At 54.5% G+C, this 25,749-nt stretch overlaps 2 protein-coding genes across 5 annotated transcripts in view; both read right to left on the bottom strand.

The window, feature by feature from the left end:
- LOC137217415 (dehydrogenase/reductase SDR family member on chromosome X-like) overlaps positions 1 to 15,511 on the bottom strand; it is a 194,835-nt gene extending 179,324 nt beyond the window's left edge. For both annotated transcript variants that reach the window (XM_067724211.1, XM_067724212.1), the window contains exon 1: positions 15,378 to 15,511. In XM_067724211.1, coding sequence (XP_067580312.1) covers positions 15,378 to 15,486 — 109 coding nt within the window. In that variant the 5' untranslated portion in view covers positions 15,487 to 15,511. The remainder of the gene's footprint in view (positions 1 to 15,377) is intronic.
- LOC137217414 (E3 SUMO-protein ligase ZBED1-like) lies at positions 4,507 to 15,515 on the bottom strand. 3 transcript variants are annotated; one of them, XR_010940092.1, is made up of 3 exons: positions 15,378 to 15,515; positions 5,416 to 7,786; positions 4,507 to 5,356 (listed from the first exon to the last, which is right to left on the bottom strand). XR_010940092.1 is itself a non-coding variant. In XM_067724210.1 (2 exons), exon 2 carries the CDS (start codon positions 7,746 to 7,748, stop codon positions 5,640 to 5,642), a length of 2,109 nt encoding a protein of 702 aa, XP_067580311.1. In that variant the 5' UTR covers positions 7,749 to 7,786; positions 14,974 to 15,109; the 3' UTR covers positions 4,509 to 5,639. The 3 variants fall into 3 exon arrangements, 2 of the variants coding, with proteins under 2 accessions (XP_067580311.1, XP_067580310.1); XM_067724210.1 differs by lacking the exon at positions 15,378 to 15,515 and adding an exon at positions 14,974 to 15,109 and having other exon boundaries at positions 4,509 to 7,786; XM_067724209.1 differs by having other exon boundaries at positions 4,510 to 7,786.
- Positions 15,516 to 25,749: the final 10,234 nt, after the last annotated feature.

Raw genomic sequence — 25,749 nt, 5'->3', positions numbered from 1 at the left:
AGAGGAGGAAAGGCGGGGCTGGGGGCTCCCTGCGCGGTCTCCCCCTGCGCTGCCAGCGGTACGGACGTGCCTTCCTGCACGTGCATCCTGCACCCACCATCCCCCCCCCCGACTGCACATCTGCTCTTCCCTTCATCCACCTCCCCGTTCCCAACCCATCCCAACGCCTCGCCGGGGGGGTCAGGACAAGACCTGGGAGGGCCACTGCCAGCCCCTCCCAGGGGGTGTCCCTGCTGCCGCCAGACACCCCCCAACGCAGGCTCACCGCGGGCTCGGGCACCGCGCGTGCGCCACCTCCGCTGTCCCGGGCCGCGCTCCTTCGCGAGGCCGTACACGGCGGGACAGCCCTGAACCAAGCTGACCACAGACCCAGGACTGGCCCCCGTGGCCTGGCGCGCGAGACCCCGGATGCCAGCGGGAAGGGAGGGGAGCCGGTCACTGCATCCCAGCGGCTGCACCTCCCCCGTGTCCTTCTGCCACCTGGAGACCCGCCACGTGGGCTTCACCGCCCACAGCCCAGGAACGGGCTCCTCCTTGGGGAGACCCCCCCACCCCAGGCAGGCCTGCAGCCACGGGGCCAGCTGCCCGGGCCCGAGAGGCATGGTATAGCTCTCCGGCCAAGTGCGTGTGAAGGGGGGAGGGCCACACCAGCCGCGGAGCCAGGGCACCACGCACTGAGGGCAGGGTGATGCTCCCCCAGCTCTCCTGGGTGAGGAGCTGGACATGCTGAGTCCTCAGAGGTTCCGGGAGGAGAGTGGACTGCAGGAATCCCACGGTTCCTGCCAGAGTGTCTTACGGAGCCGGGAAACGTGTTAAGCCATGACGGGCTGACCAACGACAGCTGTCCTTTAAGGAGAAGTGCGTCAAGTCATTACATTTCCTGCAGGGAGAATGCAAGCTGCTCAACGCACCTTCAGTTTACCCATAAAAGTACAGGACGGACGGATGGATAAACAGAGACAGACGTTTACCCATAAAAGTACAGGACGGACGGATGGATAAACAGAGACAGATAGATAGATATGACAAACTGACAGGTAATAGAAAATACACAGATACACAGATGATAAATAAAGAATAAGTGTATAGATGATAAATAAGATACACAAACAGACGATAGATACAGAGATGTATGACAAACTGATCGTAGATACATAGATAAACACACAGATGATATAGACAACAGATACAGATAACAGGTCGATAGATAATAGACGGAAAATGGACAAGGGCACAGATGATAGATTATAAATGCAGAGATAATAAATAATACATACATAGATGATAAAGATGTAGACAGATGATAGATATGTAATAAATACACAGATGAATGATGACAGATGACAGATAACTGACAGAATATAAAAAAGAAGATATACATAGATAGGATATAAAAGTATATATATTGATATATGTAAATATATATACTTATGTTCACACACATATTTACATTATGTATTATACATATATATATATATATATAAAAAAATAGAATCAACTCCATCCAGGCATGGAATCACAAAGGTTAGTATGTATGTAACAAACTGGCCATCGACACAATTATCAGCTCCTACGCTGGACCATAAACTCCAATCCTGGCGTCCCCGGTGCTGTGCACGAGACGTGATCTTCCCAATGTCACCTACTCTCCAATCACTGCCTCATTTCCACGAAGACCCAGCCAGGATCCTCCTGGAAGCAAAAGCCCCTAGAGGACTCATCAAGTATCATCTCCCAGGACACCTGCCGTCCGAGGGGAAAGGCATTTGCTGTGGACCCCACGTGACAAAATCTCTCAGGAAAAGTCCTCTTTCAAGGACAGCTGCGGAGACCACCGGGTTCCATCCTTCTAACAGAGGAAGCGATGCCCGTCTCCCTAAGGAAACACTTCCTGAGGAATCCGCCCCTGCCTTGTGCCATCTGCCGTCTGCTAAAAGCCTATCCCATCTGGTCTCTCATCACCCAAAAAATTGAGGGAGTTTGGGTCAGTCGAGAAGGTGAACAAATTGGGCTGAAAACGAGAGGTGGGCAAAGCATCCCGACCTCGCTTCAGGCCAAAGGTCAAACCGCTGAGCAGATATCATAAGGGTGCTCCCAGAAAACCAGCACAAACCACCCCAGCAAAGAGGCCACGTGGAGCACCCAGCCTCGGAGTCACAGCCTGGGAAGCCGGGATGGGCCCAGGCAGCCGGGGGGACCCAGAGACCACGCAGGTTCCGGGAGGGCCCTGCGTGTGCAGGCCAGGAACCCAGGTCTGCAGAGAGGAAGGGGGAGCCTGAACGGTCGGGATCTTGCCTTGAGCACGACAGGATATGGGGCTGCAGGGCCGGAGCAGAGGCCAGTGGGGCTGCAGGCTGAAGCCACCCAAGGCAAGCAGCCGCTGTATCCCACCCGCGTGGGGCTGCAGAGGACGAAGCCAGCGAAGTTCAGAGGAGAGTGGCCACGGGCCCCCAGCACGTAGGAGGAGGACCCCGAAGGCCTAGCCCTGGGCCTGCTAGCCGTGAGAGGCACAGAAGGGCTTGTGTTTCCAGGCAGAGCTGCAAACCCAGCCCCCCGGTGGCCAGAACAGCTGCAAAACATCCCCCGCTGGGTCTTAATGCAGTACAATTTATAGGACGGGGACACACGGGGCTGCAGGTTCCCAAGGAGAAGAATTCTAGCAATGTGCCCGGGATTGGTCCAGACTGCACCCGGAAACCAGAAAGACGAACTGTCCGAGGGCCGCGGTGCTTTCAGAAGCCAGTGAAGGGCCCCAGGCCTTCGCTCAGAGGGCGGCCGAGACCCCGGGGTCACTCCAAACACACACTGAGGCGCCCGCCTCCCTGAGCCGGGATGAGAGCCGGACTCTGAAAGGAAACTGACTTTAGAGCAAGACCTGAGCGTGAAACACACACCATCTTGGGGAAGCAGAGTCCTGGGCCGACCCAGATAAGACACATCCTTAACGGTTAGGGGCTGTGTTTTTACGAGACATTCTAGATGCCAGCAACGATACTTTATCTAAGACACTGAAGGCCACGTTCCACTTAATGTTCGACGGAGAACGCTCTGCAAGTGTCAGGTTATCATGACTGAAAACTGGCCTGTTGAAACTCAAAATGTTTGTGCAGAAAAATTCTACGTTTGAATCCCCCTCCCCATGCCCCCAGGAACAGAGGCAACCCATAACGTGCAGAAGGAGAAAAATAACGACGGACGCCGACCTCCCAGTCTGTCTGTTTCTGGGGTACCTCGTTTTCTTAAAAGGAAGGAGAGAAAGGAAGGGAACGGGGAGAGAAAGGAGTCGATGGGAGAGAACCCAGATGCCCTAGCGATACACATGGCCTGAGGTCAGCACCCCAAAAGGCTCGGCTTTTTAAAATCATCCTCCCCACACCCAGTGCAAAGACAGCCCAGGGAACGAACGTGCAGAATCCCTACTCCCGTAGCAGGCTTCCCCGGCTGGCAGCTTTATTCACATAAACACACTGTGATACCAAAAGATCCAGAAACGCATCACACCCTTGATGTGATTCCCAAAGACCCCAGAACAAAGCACAGGGGCCTTCCTTCTTCCGCGTGGCTTGGAAAACTCTCTTTGAACAAACAGAAATAAAGCCCTCTCTCGAGGTCGGAGGCTTTCCGGCAAGTGTGAAGCGTTACTCACGCACGTCAGACCGATCAATTAGGAGTCCGTTTATCGCTGGGGTTTCTTGAACAAGCGTCCAATTCCACAGCGTTAAATAAGGAAAAGTACAAGCCAGGAAGAGGGCCGGCAACCCCAGGGCTTAGGAAAAAACGTGAGAAACGCAGAGAGGCGGCTAGCTGGAGGGACACAAGTTTTCACGAGTGACAGAAAGCCAGGATTTTAAGAAATGTGGCAGGGAGGGGTCAGATGCAAAGCAGCCAACTACAGCCCGGGAGGTGGGATGTACGTCTCTGCGGCTCTTTTCCCAGCCGGAGAGCAGAGCAGAGGGTCTGGAGACAGCGACGCTATCGCTTTCCTTCAAGGAGACGGCGCGGGTGACGCTGCTTTCTGACGCCTGATTTCCTAAACACGTTCACGGCTGGTGACATCAAGATAAAAGACTGCCTTGGCCGGAGCCACAGGAAGTCCCCAGCCACGAACCTGGAGAAATGCCCTCCTTAAGCCCCCGGGATGCGGCTCGATGTTGGGGTCCTGGGAAAAGATTGCCGAGGGCTGAGATGGGGCATTTGTAAATCGCGTACCTCCCAACAAAACCTCCACCCGGACTCGGGTTGTTTTAAGGTGGGAATCAGAGATAAGACTGGTGTCGTTTTCTTTTTTGGGCCACATCGCGCAGCAGGTGGCATCTTAGGGCTCCGACCAGGGATCGAACCCATGCCGCCTACATTGAGAGCACGGAGTCTTAACCGCTGGACCAGCCAGGGAAGTCCAGGGGCTTTGCCTCTTAAAAGCAATTCGTTTAAAATAAGTAAATAAATAAAAGTAGTTCTAAGTGTTAGAAACGGCCTTCCCGTTTCCCCAGTGGCGTAAGCAACCCACAAGGACCCCCCAAAGATAAAATGATCCCTGGTACTATTTTTAACTCAATGCCCCCCGCCCCCCATTGGTGTTTAAAAGAGAATGCAAGAGCCCTTTCCAGGAATCAAATCTGAATCAGCCCTCTAGAGCCGGCCGTGGGCACGAGAGGGTCCTCCGTATTCAAAAGCAGCGTTTCCAAGGAGTGGGGACCGCCTTCTCTAGGTTCATCCCAAGAAAAGTGATTCTGGGGAAACCGGACCTCTGAAGCATCAGACTCACAGAAAACCCACCTCAAGACCCACGAGCTCCAGGGCTCACAAGGACTGTGAATTCAGGCAAGGGGAGAAAAAAGACTGACTCACGGCAGAAAACACACCACAACCAACACCTCTTTTCTGCTCTTTTTTTTAATAAGCGGTTGCACTGCAGGCTCACTGGTAACATTTTCCACCAAACACAAAACTGGTGTCTCTTGAAAACAGGGCGTCTGGCGAGAGTGTCTCTCCCCGGCTACCCAGAGGCAAGGTTCCCACGTAAATGACAGTGTAAATAGGTTCCTTCACCAACCAACGGGTAACATCCACGGATGGTGTCGGTGGAGGACACACAGGGCTTTCATCCTCAGCTGCCCGTCGGTTTCAATCTTTCTCCGATTTACCCCAAACCGTCCCTCGCAGAGAACACGAATGCTGCAGGTATGGAATTATCTAGAGGGCAAGACATCCCTGCCGGCCGTGCTTCTGTCGCGGAGTTCAGCATTTGCAATCCTATCAGCGGACATCTAGGGCTTTGATAAGTCATTTCTTTCCCCAAGGGGCCCCTCCAGAGAAAACGCTCATTTTCACCAGCTCTGGGCCACCCAAAGCCCGTCTCTGTCCTCTAAGACCCCCAAAGCCCCCCACCTGTCCTTTGGGCCACCCAACGCCCACCTCTCTCCTTTGGGGCAACCAAAGCCCATCTCTCTCCTTTGGGGCAACCAAAGGCCGTCTCTGTCCTCTGGGCCGCCCGAAGCCCCACCAAAGGTCCATCTCTCTGTTTTGTGCATTTCCTCTGTCCCGGGCAGCGCGCCCACCGGCGGAGTCAGTACTGACAGCCAAGCATTCGACGAGACGCGCCCACGCGCGGTCCCCTCCCCCCACCCTCCCCCGCCGCGCTACACGAAGCTGCCGTCCCTGAGGCCGAAGTAGCCGGCGTGGCCGGCGTCGCCCAGAGGGAACGCCTGCTCGTGGCCCAGGCCCCACTCGCCCTCGTCCTCATCCTCCAGCTCGGCCGCGGCGCCGCGCGCATTCTCGTACAGGAAGATCTGCTCGTGCACGTGCGCGGGGGCCAGGCGGTTCCGCTTGGCGCTGACGACGTTGGCCGAGGAGCCGAAGAGGCGCTCGGGGCAGACGCGCGTGGCCGCCACGGACCAGTACTTCTGCAGCACCCTGGGCAGCAGCGGGAAGAGCGCCAAGCGGTCGGACCACCACCTGAGGGGGTCCTCGTTGAGCCCCAGCACCTTCTGCGACTTGAAGTTGCTGAGCTCCTCCACCACCTGCGCGCGCCAGCCGTCCTGGTCCTCGACACCCGCCGCGGGGCAGAAGATCTCGGCCAGCATGTCGTGGATGACGCTGGCGGGCGGCGGCGTGGCCGAGGGCGCCGGCTTCTTCACGGGGGGCTCCTCGGGCGGGGCGTACAGCTGGTCCCCGGGCGCGCGGTAGGCGCCGTCCTTGGCCTTGTCCAGGAGCCCCTTGGCCTCCTCCACCACCCTGTTCTCCACCTGCTGCCTCTCGAAGGTGGACAGGAAGGGCAGCCTCTTGTAGCGCGGGTCCAGGAAGGTGGCCACGTTGAGGAACATGTCGATCTCGGGCGTCTCCTGGTAGGTCTTGGCAAGCTCCTTGGCGATCACCTCCTTGGCCATGCTGATCTCCTTGGAGTCCGTCTCCTTGCTGTTGAGCGTGCTGTTGAGAAGCATGTGCAGCAGGGGCTTCACCATGCTGATGGTGGGGTACTTGGACCCGGACAGCATGTCGGCCACCTGCTTGAAGGGCTGCAGCAGGTCCACCAGGCCCTCAATGGTGGCCCACTCGGCGGCCTCCAGCAGGAGGTGGTGGTTGTTGCTGTCCTCCAGGAGGACCCCGGCGATGGCGAACTGCTGCTCCTTGAGGCGCTGCAGCATGGCCAGCGTGCTGCCCCACCAGGACACGCGGTTGCTGACCAGCATGCAGTGGGCGGCGTTCTGCTGCTTCTGCTTCTCGTACAGCATGTACATGGCCACGGTGGACTGCTGGAAGTACTCCACCAGCCTGCGGCAGCGGCCGAGCAGCGCGCCCAGCTTGGGCAGCCGGAAGGCCTGCTGGATGCCGGCGTCGAACGTGTGGCCCAGGCAGGGCATCTGCACCGCGATGTCCAGCAGCGAGCAGGCCTTGGCGATGTCCTTGCCACGGTCCGTGGTGGCGCTGAAGACCTTGGAGCTGACGCCCCACTCAATGAAGGCTTCGTACAGGACGCGCGTGATGGTCTCGGCCGCGTTGTCCTCCGGCACCTCGAAGGTCTTGAGGCAGCGGGAGCCCAGGAAGAGGCCGTGGGGGGCGGCGCGGCCCAGGAAGTGCGCGGCCAGCGTCACGTAGGTCCGATTCTGGCTCTCGCTGCGCCACAGGTCGGTGGAGATGCCGCACCACGCGGCCTCCGCCAGCTCCTTGAGGACCGCGTCGCGCACGGCGCCGTAGCGCTCGGGGATGGCCTTGCCGCAGAAGAACTTGCGGCTGGGCAGCTCGTAGCGCGGCTCGGCCGTCTTCAGCAGCACCTTGAACGTCGGCTCGTCCACGATGGACGCGGGATAGAGCCCCTCGCAGATGAGGCCCATGACGGCGGCCGTTAGTTCCTGCTGCCTGCGACCCTCGTGGCCGTGCACCGCCGCCGCCGCCGCCGCCGCCGCCGCCGCCTTGGCGGCCGGCGGCTCCTGCGCGCTCTGCTGCGCGGCCTCGGGCTTGAGCTTGGAGAAGGCGCTGGCGAAGGCCTCGCGCATCTGCTCCGTGTTGCTCTTGACAAACTCGCAGAACTCATCGGGGTGGTTCTTCTCCAGGTGGTAGGACAGATTGGAGGTGTTGCCCGAGTAGGCGATCTGGGCCATGCAGATGCGGCAGTAGATCTTCTTCCACTGCAGGATGCAGCCCTCGGCGTTCGTGTCGAAGCCGAAGTAGCGCCACACTTTGCTCTTGGCGCGCGGATGCGCCACCAGCTTGAGGTCGGTCTGCGCGCCCTCCAGGCTCTTGCCCTCCATTGCGCCACCCGGGCCGGGCCTCGCTCATTCGGGACGACCTGCCGAGAAGCAGCGAGACAAACACAGCGTGAGAAGAGACCCGGCTCCGGCCGGCGGGGAGCGGGCCTGCTCCGGAACCAAGGGCGCACGCAGAGGGTCCCCGGGGGCTGCCGCTCCGGCTCCTGGCTTTGGCACAGCAGAGGGGCCAGTCTGACAAGCCAGCGACTCTTCCGTCCAGGTGCGTCCGAAGACACGCGTTTTTTTATTGTTAGTTTGGGGATCGTCTTTGGACTCCCGATGACAGCTCTTTCCTCACCTGAGCTGCTTTACTCTGTTCTGTTCTAGGAAATCCAGGAGCCCCGACGCCAAGCAGGGGGGCTTGTTCTCCAGACGGAGGCCACGTTCCCAAGCGCCCGGCCAGCCCAAGACGACCCACCTCCCCAACCGAAAACCTGGTCGGCAAGCACGCGTGCCACACGCCACCATCAGATGAAAGAAGACGAAAACAGAGGGTCTCAAGTGGATATTAAGTTGTCAGAGTGGCATTAAATACAAGCTTTTTCTAATTTTATGTTTTGAAATGATGCCTTTTTGACCACAATGAGATCTCACCTCACACACACACACACACCCCCAGCGGAATGGGTTTCATCAAAAAGAACACAAATAAATGCTGGTGAGGGTGTGGAGAAAAGGGAACCCTCCTACACCATTGGTGGGGATGTAAACTGGTGCAGCCACTATGGAGAACAGGATGGAGGTTCCTTAAAAAACTGAAAATAGAGCTGCTGTATGATTCAGCAATCCCACTCCTGGATATTTATCTGAAGGAAACAAAACCACTCATTAGAAAAAAGATCCATGCACCCCCATGTTCACAGCACCACTATTCACAACAGCCAAGACATGGAAGCAATCTAAACGGCCATCGTCCATGGACAGAGGGATGGATAAAGAAGATGCGGTGCATATATACAGTGGAATACGACTCAGCCATAAAAAAGGATGAAGTCATGCCATTTGCAGCCACATGGATGGGCTTGGAGATTATTATGTTTAATGAAATAAGTCAGACAGAGAAAGACAAATGCTGTATGGTATCAGTTATCTGTGGAATCCAAAAAAAAAATTTTTTTTTAAACTAGTGAATATAACAGAAAAGAAGCAAACTCACAGATATACAAAACAAATTACTGGTTACCAGTGGGGAGAAGGAAGGGAGAGGGGCAATATAGGGGAAGGGGATTGAGGAGAACGAACTATAATACTCGGTATAAAATAAATAAGATACAAGAATATATAGTACAACACAGGAAATACAGCCAATATTTTATAATGACTATAAAGGGAGTATAACCTTGAAAAACTGTGAGTCACTACGTTGTACACCTGAAACTTATATAATATTGTACATCAACTATATATCAATTAAAGAAAGTTAAAAATATTACTTTCTGCACTGCACATGCTCCAGCTGTTTTGTTTTGTTTTTTAATCTATCTATCTATCTATCTATCTTGGCTGCGTCAGGTCTTAGTTGAGGCATGCGGGATCTAGTTCCCCGACCAGGGATCGAACCCGGGCCCCCTGCATTGGGAGCGTGGAGTCTAACCCACTGGACCACCAGGGACGTCCCTCTATTCTTCTCCTAGGTGCATCTGGCATCAGGAACCAGATTGGGGCAATAATGGATTTCTCAATCCCTGGAACTTCTCAAAATGCCCACCGTGGGCACTCACACCTGGGCACAGAGATACCTACGAGCTGTGGTGCAGCACTGCCCGGCTGTCAGTGGGACACATTCGGCTTCCCGGAGCTGCCAATCAGGGCCAGGACACCAAAAGGGCAGCTGAGTTTTCTTAAAAGCTGGCTGTTACTCACAGACGTAGAAAACGAACTAGTGGGCACCAAAGTGGAAAAGTGGGGAGGGATAAATTAGGAGTTTGGGATGAACAGATACACACTACTATATATAAAATAGATAAACAACAGGGTCCTACTGTATAGCACAGGGAACTACATTCAATAGCTTGTAATGGCCTATAATGGAAAAGAATCTGAATATATATGTATAATTGACTCACTGTACTGTACACCTGAAGCTAACACAATATTGTAAATCAAGTATGCTTCAATAAAAGAGAAACTTTTGGGCTTCCCCGGTTGCACAGTGGTTGAGAATCTGCCTGCCGATGCAGGGGACACAGGTTCGAGCCCTGGTCTGGGAAGATCCCACATGCCGCGGAGCAACTAGGCCCGTGAGCCACAACTACTGAGCCTGCGCGTCTGCAGCCTGTGCTCCGCCACAAGAGAGGCCGCGATAGTGAGAGGCCTGCGCACCGCGATGAAGAGTGGCCCCCGCTCGCCGCAACTAGAGAAAGCCCTCGCACAGAAACGAAGACCCAACACAGAAAAAATAAATTAATTAATTAATGAAACTCCTACCCCTAACATCTTCAAAAAAAACAGAAAAAAAAGAAATAGCAGAAAATTTCGAATTAGGCATGAGCATGAATTTAAAAAAAAAAAGAGAAACTTTTAATAATCATAAACAAATATACATACATATGCCTAGACACAGAGAGAAAAAGATACGCTTTAAGAGCATGAATGTTAGTTTTATTACTTATTTGATTTCCTCAAATGATGTCCATGGAACAGACTTCCCCCTGAAATGGGTTAAGTCTGCAAGCTTTCAACCCCCTGTACAGCACTCAGGGCGTTAAATCACAAAGTGCACCAACCAGGCGTTTTCTGAGTGTGGGGCGTATGTTCAAAGCCAAAACCCAGTAACAACGACAGTGGTTTCAATAGTGGCCCGCCTCCCCAAATTCACGTCCCCCCAAAACCTGAGAATGGGACCTTATGTGGAAACAGGGTCATTGCAGAGGTGATGAAGGGAAGGGTCTGAGATGATGTCCCCCTGGAGGAGGGTGGCCCTACATCCAATGACAGGGTCCTTACAAGACACAGAAGAGGAGAGACACAGACACAGAGGAGAAGCCCCGGGAAGACAGAGGCAGAGACGGGAGGGACGCGGCCAGAAGCCAGGGACGCCTGGAGCCCCCAGAAGCTGGAAGAGGCAGGAAGGACCCTCCCCTGGAGCCTCCGGAGGGAGCGCGGCCCTGGGACACCTCGACTTCGGGTTTCTGGTCTCCAGAAAGAGACAGGATGAACTTCCATGATTTTAAGTACTTTGTTACAGCCGCCCCTGCACGCTCTGCTGATGAGAACAAAACTATAAAAGCTATGAGTGGTAACATCACCCCTGGTGCTGGGCGCCCTGCGGTCAAAAGGGCCCACCTGAGGCTTTCAGGGAGAGGTCACACTTGGGGGGGCTGATTTAAGGGGCACGTCGGTAGCCAGGGATGGGGCAGAAGGATGTACTGCTCAGAGGTGAGGCCCAAAGTCTCCAGGACAGGGGAAGGGGATCCGATACAGCCAGGACTTTCACAAAGAGGAAACCCCCAAACCGCACATCCTACAGCCAAGCCAGGATGGGGCACCTGAGCGTGGGAAAGGTGGTCCCCAAAAGCGATGGGAACTGCACAGCAGGCACGACACCTGGGCTCTGGAATATGAACCGCCACATCCCGCGCGGGCCACGCAATTCAGTTTTCTCAGATCCGACTACACCTGGATGATGACAATGAATTACTGCTGTGATTTGGCTTAAGGAGTCCAGCGCCATCCTGGCGCAAACTTCTGCCCACAAAGCAGGAAGCAGCCCTGACACAGTGACAACCTAGGGAGGCACCGCCCGCAGGGCCTCCCCCTGCGGCTTCACCTCCTTCGGGCCAATGATGTCAGAACCTCCAAGGAGGTGACGCACAGTAGGAGGGTTCTGAGCACATACGTTGAAGGCGGCTGCACAAAGCCACCCTCCACTGTCCGGAGGGCAAGGTCTACATCTCCCGTCAGAGTCAGGAATCAAGGTTTTGTCAAAGCACCCTCTCCACAGGGTCCTTCTTACAGGGCGGCCTGAGCATCTCTGGGGGGGACCATCGCCACGACACTGCCAGGGACGTGGCGAGGTCCTGCCTTTTCTCACATCAGAGACACCAGCCAGATCTTCCCAATCGGCTTCACCAACACAAGGAACATGTCACAAGACACAGGATGAAGCCACCAAGTGGAGAACCAGCTGCATTCTTCCCAGTCGGTACTTCAGGAAACTGGCAAGAACCAGGAACAGGGCCACTCTCCCTGATTTTTGTTTGTTTGTGTTGGAGATTATAGTTATTTTTCACTGGGAAAAAATGTTACTGGGAATAACATGTAAGTGACTTGTTATGTTACTTGAAATATATGTTGTAAATTTCTGTTTCAAATTTCTGTTCACCTTTTTTTTCATTTCAAATAAATTTAAATTTAATTAACATGTAAGTGAAGAGGATCCATATGGATAAGTCAAAGCCACACAAACAAAAGCTCTTTGGGGCTTCCCTGGAGGTCCAGTGGTTAAGACTCCACGCTTCCAAGGCAGGGGGCATGGGTTCGATCCCTGGTCAGGAAACTAGGATCCCACATGCTGCGTGGGACAGCCGAAAAGTAAAAATTTAGAAATTTATTTTTAAAAAAGCTCTTGGGGGGGCAGGGGGGAGTACTTATTTTTTTTTAAGAGTCAAAAACTCCTAAGATCATGAAAACTGTGGTTTCACCTCCCTGGATCCACAACCCCCAACCGTTCATATGTACACAACACCAACGAGAAATAACGTCCTCTTTATCGGTTTCTAAAAACCCTGCAGTTTGAACACCAGGATCCACCCTAAAATAGCTTCGTAAGTGGGCCAGCTGACATCTTTTGGGGGTGTCAGCCCATCAGCAGAAGTCCATTTCCAGACCTACCTCCTATGTCCAACAGAATTCTTAAGGGAAATGTCCGTGTGATATCAGAACGTCCCTGTAAAACACATCTGGATGACTTTCTCTCCCTTTCAAAACTGATGCATCAGAGACATTTAATTTGTAACAGACAATCGCCATAGAGAATCTGGAAATCAGGGTCTGTTACAGGAAGTTTTCATTGGCTTACACACGTCTCTATCAAGGTACAACCTGCAACGATCATGAGTCTGTAATGATCTTGTTCACAGAGAGCGCATTTTAAGGTTACATTCAGGGGCGGGTTACCTTTTCAGCATCTTCCTTCACCTTTTCACAGAATCCAGGTGAACTCACACCACACGCCTGTCCCCCACCGGGTAAAATGTGCAGGGCCACCCACAACTGCAGAGCGACAGCCATAAACGTGAGCCAGCTCCCTTTTACCTAAGGAGTCCCAGTAAACGTTATGTAACTGCATGAAACACGTGCAGTGTGCACACGCAACTCATCAAAGCGCTGAGACGATCTACAGACAGATTCTCTGGATACTGAAGATCTGACATGCGAATATTAGCCAACTCGTAACCAAGGTACTTGTAAATCTGAGGCACGACCTGACCGCTCACGGCGGCTTAGCAAAGAACTTCCACAACAGCAAACACACTTCAATCATCACCGCTGGGCTTTGTCGTTACCCGTTTACAATATATAAATAAGAGACTATTTCCGTATCAACTATTTTATACTGTGCACATTTTATATTTATATTTATATAGACTTATATAGACTTTATTTATATAGACTTTATATAGATTTATATTTATATAGACTATATAAGTTATTTTTTTTAAAAAAGAAAACATCTGATGTTTAAGAACAACAAAGCCCAGCTACTCTCCATGTGAACGGGGCCTCCGGTTACTGTTTATTTAGCTCCATACCGGGGCAAAGTTCAATGTCTCCTCCCCCGCCAAGATGAAGTCCAGTTAGGGGCAAATAAAAAATGGGTCCAAAAGCAGAGGAACAGGGCCACTTGGGACACCGGCCACCACCTGGCACATGGGACGGATGTTCGTTCACTCCTCCGCCCAGACCTAAAATGATTTCTAACCCCACAGACCACGTGGCTCGCACACAGCAAGCCCAGCAAGTCCATCTTTGGATGCAACAACCCTCTGCAAAAGCCGGAATAAGGATGCCCTCGGCGGACACATGGCCTCATGGCTGGTTTGCCTTTCCACGACTTTATTTTTTTTTCTCAATCAGTCAACAGGTGGAAACCACAGGGCAAGCCCTCAGGTTGGATGCACCTCCAACACGTTTCCGAGGCACGCATTTTGGGGTGCTGCTGCGATAACACCGACAAGTCTAAATTCCATCCTCAACTTGTCTTTTCTGCGAGCGGCTAAACCGGCTCCCAGGCGAGACAGCCAGACCCGTCTGGGAGCAAAACTGCTCGGAGTGGTGCGCTCCACAACCTGGGGCCATTTGGGGCAACCTGGGACAGCTTTCCATACGTCTTCACTGTGTACAAGCCAGTCCTGATCTCAAAGGTGACTATGCGGACCCCACCCCCGAGCCCCAGGTACTGGCTGGGGTCTTACCCTCTGTTCATTTCTGATTGCTCTCAATGTGTTTTTTTTTTTATAAAAAATATCGAAATCCAGCTTATCAGAAAACCAAATGCTCACCTCACATAAACCTGGAAGATGTATTTCCCTTTGATGGAGGCCTGGGAGGGTGGAGCTCATATAAAAATATCTACTCCTGGTCGGAGCTGCAGGTTTGCAAAGTGTGGCCCCAGCAGCGCCCCTGCCGTCGGGGAGTGGAGCGATTCTCAAGTATTTTCACAGCCAAAGTCACATGTTCTTTGCCTTTTTTTCACCCCCGCGTCTCAGGGGTGTTGCCCAGACGCTGCTGGGGGTGCCAGGTCAATAGGGCGGAAACACGGGTGAAACTGAGACTCCATCTATCCCCTTAGGCCACACAGTAGAGAGACCGGCCACAAGGTGACACGGCACCACTCTTCCCACCTAATACTTTGTTTTAGAAAGTAGTCATCTGTCACCTAAAAATACAATGTCATGTATGCTCGCGTAGCCTAGGGTGAGTGTGATCTCCTGCAAATTAGGGCAGACAGAGATTCCTACAGGTTCCCCCGTTTTACGTCCTGAGCACGCCGCTGCGACCAGACACAGCCCCAGACGGATCGCCGCCACCCCCCGCTCCCCGGAGGTCCCCAACGTGCGTGAAGAGCGCGAACGGGTCCCCGGAGAGTTTGGGACCGGAGACGCCGCGGAGGTCGCGGGGGCCAGAGGAACAAGGTGCCCCAGAACGGAAGCCCCTCCCTCCAGGCCTCGCCGCGCCCCCGAGCGCGCCCGGCGTCCCCCACCCACCCCGGGGAGGCCCGTCCTACCTGACCCTGCGCGCGGCCGGGCTCTCGAGCGCCCCCTCCTTCGCCCCGGCCGCGGGGCTGCGGGGCGCGCGGGACCCCGGGGACCCCGGCCCGCAGTGCGCGGGGGGAGCGGACCCCCGGGCCGACTCCGGCCCGGGATGCGCGGAGCGGGGGAAGGGCGCGTGAGGACGGCGCACCTCCCTCCCCCCCGCGGCCGCCCGGCCCTGCTTCCGGGAGCGCCCGGCGCGGCGCGCCATGGCCGGCGGCCGGGGTCAAGGGCACGCGGGGCCCCGCCGCGCCCCTCCCCCGCTCGCCCCCCACCCCGGGGGTCCCGGCCGAGCGAGGGGCGCGACCCCGGCCGGGCGCCGCCGCCGCCGCGAGCCCCCCGCCCGCCCCTGGCGCCTCCGCCCCCGCCGGCCGCTGACCTGGTTCCGCGAAGCCCGGGAGGCGGCGGCGCAGCAGCTGCGCCACGACCACCGCCGCGCCCACCGCGTACACTCGCAGGGCCGCCCGCGCCGCAGACAAAAGCGACATGGCTGCCCGGCCGCCGCTTCCGCGCCGCCCGCGGGACTCAGAGCCCCGCCGGACGGCGGAAACGCGCCCGCGCCGGCCCGCCCCCCGCGCCCACGCGCCCGCCCCGAACCCCGCCCGGACCCCGCCTGGACCCCAGGACGCCGTCTGACCCGGGGCGCCGGACCCCGGACCCCCGACCCCGGCCCGGAACAGGCACTCCCGCCCGCACCGCGGACCCCTCCCGGCTGACGACCTCCGCCCGGACCCCGGGACTCTGCCTGACGCCGGGGTCCCGGACCCCAACCCGGACCAAGGACCCCAGGGACCCCCCCCGACCCCAGAGACCCAGACCAAGGATACCAGGGACCACCCCCCCGACCCCAGGGACCCCCGCCCAGACCGAGGACCCCAGGGACCCCCCCCGACCCCAGGGACCCCCGCCCGGACCAGGGGCCCCTCCCTGCCTGGATCCTGGGACCCCTCCTGACCCCGGACCCCCGCTCAGACCACAGACCCCGCCCAGATCCCCAGGACCCCTGCCTGGCTGCAGGACCCCCACCCAGATGTGGACCCAACCCAGACCTTGGACTCCTGCCCGGGACCCCCAATCCGGCCCTCGGACCACAAGAGCCCCCTTGGACCTCAGACCCTCCATTGAGACCGCGGACTCCCGCTAGGCTATTGCCCACCTCCACAACAGAACCCCAGGCCCCCCAGACAGGATCATGGACTCCCACGTGAATCCCTCCTGGAGCGTGGAACCCCCCGCCCAGACTTCCACCTGACCCCCGCTAGAACCACAGACCCCGCCCAGATCACAGCTAGGACCCTCCCTCCCCACACTTCCCCAACCCAGACCCCCAGTAAGACCCCACACAGACTCCTATCCAGAACCTTACAGAAACCCTAAACCTGGCAACCCCAGACCCTACAGGGACCTTAATACCCACCAGAACCCTGGACCACATCCATATCCCCCCAATTCGGACACCTACTGGACAGCACCCCTCATACACACACCAGCAGAGACCTCCTCCCCCACCACCACCATCAGCGCCCGCCAGCACCCGGGACCAAGGATCTCAACCCCAGCCCCACCAGGATTCCTGTCCCTGCTAGGACCCAGGATCCCACACTCCACAACCCTCTGTAACTGTGACCCCCACACCTGGACTCTGGGTCTCCCCCCATCGCCATAGGAAGTGAACCCAGCTGGTCTGACTTGGGGGGTCACCCCAACGTGCAGGCTGCCCCCTCCACTCAGGCCACCTGGAGATGTTCAGCATACAGACCTCTTCGGTGCAATCTGAGGCTCGGTTAGGAGGGTCCTTCCGGTCTTTGTGACCCTCTGTCCTACAGATGAGAAAACCGAGGCCAGGAAGCCTTCCCAGCATCCCTGGCAAGACCATGGTGTCAGCTGCCCCTCCTGGCCAGGTGCACCCAGGTGTGCCAGGCATGCCCAGGTGTGCCCAGAACAGAGCATCAGGGAAGTCCTCCATAGCTGCCACCCTCCAGGGGTTCCCGCAAGAGCCCCAGGTGTGGCCACAGTGACAGAATAAGAAGGACCTAGAAGCAGGTGGAGCCCAGGGAACAGTGGGGGCGTGGACCTGTCCCTGGGTGTTTGTCCAGAAAGAAAGGCCCGTTGCCAGGCATGTTATCTGTGGGGGCACAGCAATGCTAGCTGACGCCTCCTGTCCTCTTGCCCAGTCTCCCCGAAGCGTGTGTTTTAACGTGGTTTCTGGAGCGGTGAATGGAGGGGCTGGGGTCGTCACCAGGTGCTTCCAGCCACGGCCCCCAGCTCAGAGAGCCTGGAACTCATTAGAATGTTGATGCTGCAAACGCACTTGACTTTTATGGCACCTGTAATAAGTCACCCCACGTGGAGCAGCTCAAACACACACCAACATAGGATCTCACTGCCCTGTAGGTGAGAAGTCTCGCCTGTGGGTCTCCTCTCAAGGTCTGACAAGGTCAAAATCGAGATGTCTACCCACTGGGCTCCCAAGGAAGTGGATCTGGACGAGCCTGTCTCCAAGCTCATTTGGGTGAACAGCAGAATCTAGTTCCTTGTGGTTGTAGGGCTGAAGTCCCCGCCTCTACGCTGGTGGTCAGTGGGGGGGAGGGTAGGATCCTGTCTCTGGTCTGAGCAGGTGTCACCTAGATCCCACCCTCAGCATCTCTTCACCTTCCCGTCTGTCACATCTCTCCCGCTCCAGCCAAAGTTCTCTGCTTTTGAGGGTTCATGGGATTAGAATGGAGCAGGGACCAGGTTAATCTGGGATCATCTCCCTATTTTAGGGTCCATACCTTAATTACATTTGTAAGGTCCCTTGTGCCATATAAAGTTCCAGGGGATTCTGGCTTGGACACCTTTGGGAGGTATCCTTGGTCTCCTCCACCATGCTTGACAAATCCCCGTCCCTTCAAGGATTTTAGGACGCCACCACTGAAGGTAGGTTCACCTGGGCCAGAAGAGGAGGGACAACTCCAGGTGAGGGGCAGGACATCCCCCTGGAAAAGAAGGTTAGGCAGAATGGGGCCCCCTAGTAGAGGCCCAGGAAGCAGGGCGAGAGCAGCCATCTGGTTGACCCAGAGGCCAACATCTACCATCAGGCACCCCTGGCACAGTACAAGGTGCTCATTATATCTGGGGTCCTTTTGAACTTCTCTTAAAATTGGGGGGTGGGGGGAAGACTATAATAATAATAATGAATAAATATAAATAATGCATGCAGCATGGAAAATAAGTTTTCTACCAGAACTGTCTTAAAATATAAATTTTAATATATCTTACGGAAGCCGCAAAGGCGACCACAGAATGGCCCCGAGGAAGTCAGATCCTGAAACATCACGGGTGATCAGTTCCTAGAGGCCCCTGACCCTAGAGAAGGGGGCTTCAGCGATGCTGGCCACACACTAAACCACAGCAACGCGGGCCCTCAGGGAACTCTGTGTTGGTGAAGAGCCTCTTTGTGGTCAAAGGTCACCCTCCCTACCACAGCCCCTGGTAATTCAGTGGCTCCCTCCCACCTGAGTCTCCTTGTAATCAGGCAGCCCCCGCGGCAGCTCCTCTGCCACACCAGGTACATGGGCCACACCAGCCACTTCTGTTTCATTCCTCTCCTATCCCTGGTGCTAACACTGTTATCGTGCAAATTGTATTCCCTAAGAATAACCAATAACCGTGGGCTCCGCCAGTGCAAACTGTGCTATTGTAATTCACTAGGATGCCTGGTTTTTTGTTTTTTGTTTTTGTTTGTTTGTTTGCGCCGGGTCTTAGTTGCAGCATGCGGGCTCCTTAGTTGTGGCATGCAAACTGTTAGTTGTGGCATGCACGTGGGATGCCGTTCCCTGACCAGGGATCAAGCCCGCGCCCCCTGCATTGGGAGCACAGAGTCTTAACCACTGCGCCACCAGGGAAGTCCCAGGAGCCTCAAAGCTGGGAGAGAGGCTAGAACAGGTTCTCCTTCAGACCCCCCAGGAGGAACCAGCCCTGCCCACAACTTGATCTCAGACTTTTGGCCTCCAGAACTGTAAGAGGATACATTTCTGTTGTTTAAGCTCCCCAGTTTGGGGTACTTGGTTACGAAAGCCCTCAGAACCTAACATAGATGCTGAAGAAAACCATTTCCTCCTTAAAGGGACCCCCCAGCCACAGTTCTCAGCCCTCAAATCCTGACACTTCAGGGGATAGTCAGACCCCTCGAGCCCTGTGGTCACCCTACTATGTGTTCAGACCTTCAGATTCTATAACCTAGACGTGGATCCATCACTATCATCACGGAGCCCAAACCTCCTCCAGGCTCTGGGGGTCCAGCTTTCTTGGGGTGTCAGGGGGTCCCGAGTTCAGTGCCCGGCAGAAGGCGGAGAAATAGGCAAGTGGCCTGAGCTCCTGGAAGGCGGGACGCCCCATGACTCTGTATCCAGCACGACAGGAAGCTGTGACACGCGCTTTGAACACTTGGTCGATGCAACCTTTACACACGAGACCGGTTTCTTCCTACCTCACCTCCCTCCTGAACGATGCGGCAGGAGTCGATGGGTTAGGGACTTCCCCGGCGGTCCAATGGTTAAGACTCCGCACTTCCACTGCAGGGGGCCCAGGTTGGATCCCTGGTCCTGGAACTAAGATCCAGCATGCCACGCGGGGCAGCCAAAATACCTAAATAAAGAGCTGATGGGTTATTTATCAACTGAACTGTGGTGCGTTTGCCTGCGTGTGCGCGCGTGCCTGTGCGTGAGTGTCGGCGCGCGTGCACCTCGCTCGGAGGAGTCCTGCCCCAGGGGGTTGGGGGAATGGCCTCACTCATGCTACCCTGCACTGCCCACGTGAGACGTACACTCACAGCCTGTGGAGGAGAACAGCCCACTGGGGCCGCACGGGGCTGCCCCCGAGGCCAGGGTGAACCCCAGAGGCAGGCTTTCTAGTCACGAGGGTCTGAGGGGACCCTGGGAGGGTGGGATGGGCTCGTGTGAATAACTCCACGAGCGGACGGGAGCTCAGCTGACTACGGAGGGATGAACCGGCACCGAGCGTGGTCCCCCTGCTCAGGAGGGGGCTGGCTGGGGGCAATGAAAGGGAGATGCTGAGCAGCGAGGCCAGTGTGCCCGCAGGCCCTTTGAGGGCCCCCTGGTTCCCCCCAGACGCCAAGGAAGCACATCACATTGGCCTTAATTTTCGTCATGGCGGCACAGTATGATCGGGAGGGTGGGATGTGGTGGTGTGGGAGGAAGGGGGATCCCAGTGCTTCACTGAGTGTGCAGACCAGGCGGGACCCTACACAGATGCCGCCGTGCGCAGGGCGCATCCATAGGGGTGTTTTTCCCTGAGTCTGCGGAGACTCATTTAACGCCTGCATCCTGGAGGTGTGCTCCAGACCTGCCAGAAATCACACACACACACCCCCCCCAAGAAAAACCCAAACCCTGGGCACTCACTAAAAAGGCAGACTCCCAGAAAACATTACATACCTCCTGAGTCAGAATCCACTGGAGAATTGTTAAAGAGAAAACAGAGAAAGACCCGGAAGTTTGGAGAGAAAGCTGGTGTGGATGCCAAGGTGTGCCCTGTTTCGTTTTCACTGCGTGTGTGTGTGTGTGTGTGTGTGTGTGTGTGTGTGGCATGGGTGTTTATAGGTTTGCTTTTGCATCATTATGCATCGTGTGAGGGAGTTCTCACTGTGATGGAATAAAGTGCTTATAAAATCGTTTAGCCCATCCACAGATGGATGGATACACAGCACGGGGCCCATGCACACAGTGGAATATGACTCAGCCATGAAAAGGAGTGAAGCTCTGACACAGGCTACAGCGTGGATGGACCTTGAACACACGATGCTCAGTGAGAGAAGCAGACACAGAAGGACACATGGTGTGTGATTCCATTGATAGGAAACGTCCGGAACAGGCAAATCCACAGAGACAGAAAGTGGATTCGTGGTTACCAGGGGATGGGGAGTGACTGCTCATGGGGTTGGGGGGGGGGTCTCCTTTTGGGGGGATGAGAATATTCTGGAACCAGAGAGAGGTGGCGGTTGCACACATGTCGCCATCTTGAAATCAAGGTTGGGCGCGGGGCTGCATTTTTATTCTGCGTCGGCCCTGCCAGTTCTACAGCAGAAAATGTTCAGGGCCAGAGTCATCAAGACACCGAGAGTGGACTTTCTGCAAGCAATTGGGGTTCCCATTATTTCCCTTCATAAGTCAAATAATAATAATAATGCCATAGACGAAAGAAATACACGTCAACTATGAACGCATTCAAGAAGGAAAATGTCTCATCCGCTTTAGTAGCAAGAGGGGAAGCTCCAGGAGGTTTTCTCAGAGCAGCGTATCTCAACCCCAGGACGGAAACCGAGTGGGGCCCGCTGGGGCTCCGGGGCACAGAGGCCTTCTTCTCCTTCCTTTCTTATAGGCAAGACTCCAGCCTCCGAGACTTTCCCTGAGTTCCCAAAGGGCGGATGTGGAACCGTTGCTAATCAAGTCCCTGCACCCCGGAGACCCTGCACACGCCCTGATCTTATCAGCAACCCCACCCTTGAACTATTGCTATAAACGCATCAAATCCTCCCAAGGTGGGATACCTAGTTTTTCGAGGGCAGGAGCCCTCTGTGCCCCGCTCTGTCTGGCAAAGCAATAAAGCTCTCCTTTACTACTTCGCCCCTCCAAGATGCAATTCAGCACCGGTGCAGAGTAGAAGCTGAGCTTTCAGCATCACCACCGATGGCCTTCGGGGATAAAGATCCCTTTGCTGCGGCGGTGCAGCCCCGTAAAAGGTCTAGCAGCACCTGGGGCAGGGGGAGGGGGGGGGCTTCTGGGGAGGCCCAGAAAGGGATCCCTGTACGCTTTTTGTGTTTTTCCACATCCTCAAAGTTTCCAGTCCACATGGAGAATCTTCTTTGGGACCCAGGTGTGAAGGAAAGAATTAACTTTGCTCAAAGCCAGGTCTGGCCTTGTCTCCCGGGCTCCTGGGAGGTCACCTCTGAGCCCCTGGATGTCCTGCGTGATAAGAGTATATTTGCTTTGCCTGGGGCCTGGGCCACGACCGACAGTCTGTGCTCCAGAGTGATTTAGGACGGGGGCCTTGGGGCGTGCAGTGTCAGCTCGACCTTGGAGGAGATGGAGACCAAAGGCAGTCCTTCAAGCAGTCCACCATGCTGGTTGGCAAGAGCCGGAAGTGAGCACACACCCTTGGTGGGAGGGGAGAGCCCTGCCCGTTACTCTGCTGGGACGGGCACCTGCAGGCTTACACCTGGTCTCTCCTAGACACTGCCCCACGCACCGCTTCCCTCAGCCGATTTTACGCTGCGCCCTTTCCCTGTAAGGAACTGTAACAATGACATCGGCAGCCTGGCAGAGTTCTGGGCCCACATGGTGAACGATGGTCCCTGAGGGTGGTCCCGGGGGCCCACAAGTTACAGCTGGTGCTGGAAGTGAGGGTGGTCTTGGGGGTGTCACACCAGGGATGTGCAATGATATTCCAAGGACCCAGGAAGTCCACATTATGCTTTGTGAGTTGCCTTTGCACAAAATGGGAGGAGGGAAGAGAAAGGCTTGGGGGTGTTACCCAAAACCTGGGCTCCCCTGTCAATGGGTGTGGAACCAAAAGACACAACCAAGCCAAAATCAGGAGAAGGAAGGATTTATCATCTGCGGCAAGTAGGGAGAACACAGGGGCCCTTTCCCAAAGCAGTGTTTCCCAAACGGCAAAATTGGGGAAGCTGTAATCTCAGGGTACATGCATATTCATGGAGGGGGCGGGGAAACCGCTTGGGTGGTACATGCATATTCATGAAGGGGCTTGGATGGTACATGCATATTCATGAAGGGGCTGGAGCAGAGGAGACTTCAGCATTGCACTGGGGCCGAGGTCCACAGAGTCTAAGCTTTAGTTGACTGAAGTCACAGGGTCAGAAAAGGTCAGTATCCTCCTCCTCCTTTAGGTCGCAGTGGATCTGGTGGTTGAGGCTTCAGGCTAATCCCCACTGAAACGGAACTGGGAGGCTTCACCACTGGTTTGTTAACTTTGCTACTGTTCCTTCTCTTGCCTGAGAACAGCTGGCTCTTTGGTTCCCTTAAGATCATTAATTACCAAGCCCTGTTCAAGGGCAAGCATGGCGGCCAGGCCTAGATCGCAAGACGGCTTCAGCCAAAAATGGCTTCTCTTATGTCAAGAAAGCCATGGCTGGTTCTCTGTCTCGGGGACCTTCCACCTCATCTGTTTACAGGGGAGAGGGTCCCGGGGAAATACCCCTTTCCTCCTTCATGTTATGAGAAGGCTGTGAGCTATCCCGGTGATCAGAAGTGTTCTCTTCCCAGCGCTGAGTTTCCTGGACGCTTTGTCGACCGAGCTGCTGAGAAACGCCTTAGAACACTCCTTAGAACGCTTCAGAAAATGAACATTGTCGAGCTTTTTGTTTTTGTTTTTGGCCTTTTGTGGTCCTTCTTTCCGGAAGCAGCTGTGACGCCTGTGTGGGTATTCACACAATAATGTGTGTCTCTGGGGAAAAGCAAGAGAGGGTGCCGTTGAAATCTGCTTCTAAATCTGCCATCCCATTTTCTCTTCTGCTATTGTGACGAGCAGAACAAAAAGGGCAGGTGCAGCTGGGTGGCTACGGGTGACGCCCGTGTGTGGCTATTTCTCCAACTTGGGCATCCTTCTCTACCACCAAACCCCATATAAGAATCCTTTCACTTCAAGGAAGCGTTCCAAAGACAGTGACGGGTTCCGTGTTAGATGCGTCCTCACTGTGTTTTCCCAAGTTCAGATTTTTTTTTTTTTGAAATGGGTGTCTTGTTATTCATAACAAACCTCTTTCCGCGACAGCTGGGTTTATGTGAATGGAGTGACTTTTTTTTCTTTTTTTTGCCGCACCGCGCAGCTAGTGGGATCTTAGTTGCCTGACCAGGGGTTAAACCCGCACCCTCGGCAGTGAGAGCCCCAAGTCCTAACCGCTGGACTGTCGGGGAAGTCCCCAAAGTTCAGATTTGTATTTTAATCCTGTTGATGTTTACTGCTGTCCCTCCTAGACGCCGTCACAAAGAAAACATGTTCAGAAAAGTAAACAGTGGGAAGACGTTACATTCGTACATGTTCCGTGTATAGAATCTAGAAAAGTTTAACCGCCTTGGAGGTCCTCCGCTCCTGCAGGAATTCTAAAGACTAAGCAAAGCGTGAGATTCTCGCATTCAACGTCTTAAAAGTCATTCCTTGAATTCTTTCACTTTTAACCAAATCATGACCCCACCCCTATTTCTCAGGGGCATTTTTATTCTTATTTTTATTTTTAAATTTATTTATTTATTTATATTTATTTTTGGCTGCGTTGGGTCTTTGTTGCTGCACACGGGCTTTCTCTAGCTGCGACGAGCGGGGTCTACTCTTCTTTGCGGTGCGCGGGCTTCTCATTGCGGTGGCTTCTCTTGTTGTGGAGCACAGGCTCTAGGCGTGTGGGCTCAGTAGTTGTGGCTCGCGGGCTCAGTAGCTGTGGCGCACGGGCTTAGTTGCTCCGTGGCATATGCGATCTTCCCGGACCAGGGCTCGAACTCATGTCCCCTGCACTGGCAGGCGGATTCTTAACCACTGCACCACCAAGGAAGTCCCAGGGGCATTTTTAAAGTCTTGTCTGTGTTCTATTTTCCTTTTTATTTCTGTAATATGGAAGCAAAATTCTTTTCTGAGACAATATCTGACTCTATTTCCCCGGAAATTTATGTACTTAGATGTCAAAGTTGGTGACTTCAGAAGTTTGTAAGTGTCTCCATCATCATCATCATCATTATTATTTATTGTGCATCCTTGGTCCTCTTTTCCTGGGAGCATTTATTTCACAGACTCTTGATCAAGACTTCATAATCCTCTGGCCTCTTGTCATTCATCCTAAGACGGTCACAGACAGCATGGCAGGTATATTCCGTCTGGATTTGCTGGGGCTCCAGGGAGGGCTCTGAACGTGAATACTAACATTGGGCTTTTTCTACAAGGCCAGCGGTATTGGGGCCAAGTTTTCTAGGAGTAGAAAACAGGTGTGAGAGCTGACAGTTTGGGAAGAAGACATCCCACACCCAACCTCAAACTTTTGTCTGCCTGAAACTGAGCAGGACCCTGAGGGGCCCTCCTGGGGACAAATCCTTTCTGTGTCCCCCATTTCTTATTTGCAGAATAAAGGCTTCAGCCTCCAGGACCTTCCCTGAGTTCCAAAGGGCAGGTTCAAACAGTTGCTGATCAGGGAAGGAGGGGATGCAGAGACAAGGGAGGAGCCATGAGGAGACAATATAACATACTCGGGTGAGTCAGGGTCAAGGGGCCTGATATGGAAACACTTAAAGTTTGTATCTGCTATTTCCAGCACCAGGGTCATCTGGGGTGAACGGATATGGGGGGGGTTCCACTTGATTTTATTATTTTAATTAGTTTTTATTGGAGTAGAGTTGCTTTACAATGTTGTGTTAGTTTCTACTGTAGAGCAAAGTGAATCAGCTATAAGTATCCATATGTCCCCTCTTTTTTGGATTTCCTTCCCATTTAGGTCACCACAGATCATGTAGAGTTCCCTGCACTATACGGTAGGTTCAGGTTCTCATTAGTTATCTATTTTATACGTAGCATCAATAGTGTGTATAGGTCAATCCCAGTCTCCCAGTTCATCCCACCCACCCCCCTTGGTATGCATACATTTGTTCTCTGCATCTGTGTCTGTAATTCTGCTTCGCTGGTAAGTTCATCTGTGCCATTTGTCTAGATTCCACATGTAAGCGATATTATACGATGTTTTTCTATTACTC

The sequence above is a fragment of the Pseudorca crassidens genome, chromosome X (assembly GCF_039906515.1).
Source record: "Pseudorca crassidens isolate mPseCra1 chromosome X, mPseCra1.hap1, whole genome shotgun sequence".
Classification (NCBI taxonomy): Eukaryota; Metazoa; Chordata; class Mammalia; order Artiodactyla; family Delphinidae; genus Pseudorca; species Pseudorca crassidens.
This window is presented reverse-complemented; position numbering and strand designations above follow the sequence as displayed.

Bases quoted from the DNA above. Each gene is read 5' to 3' on its own strand.
- LOC137217414 (XM_067724209.1), bottom strand. From the start codon at position 7,748: ATGGAGGGCAAGAGCCTGGAGGGCGCGCAGACCGACCTCAAGCTGGTG.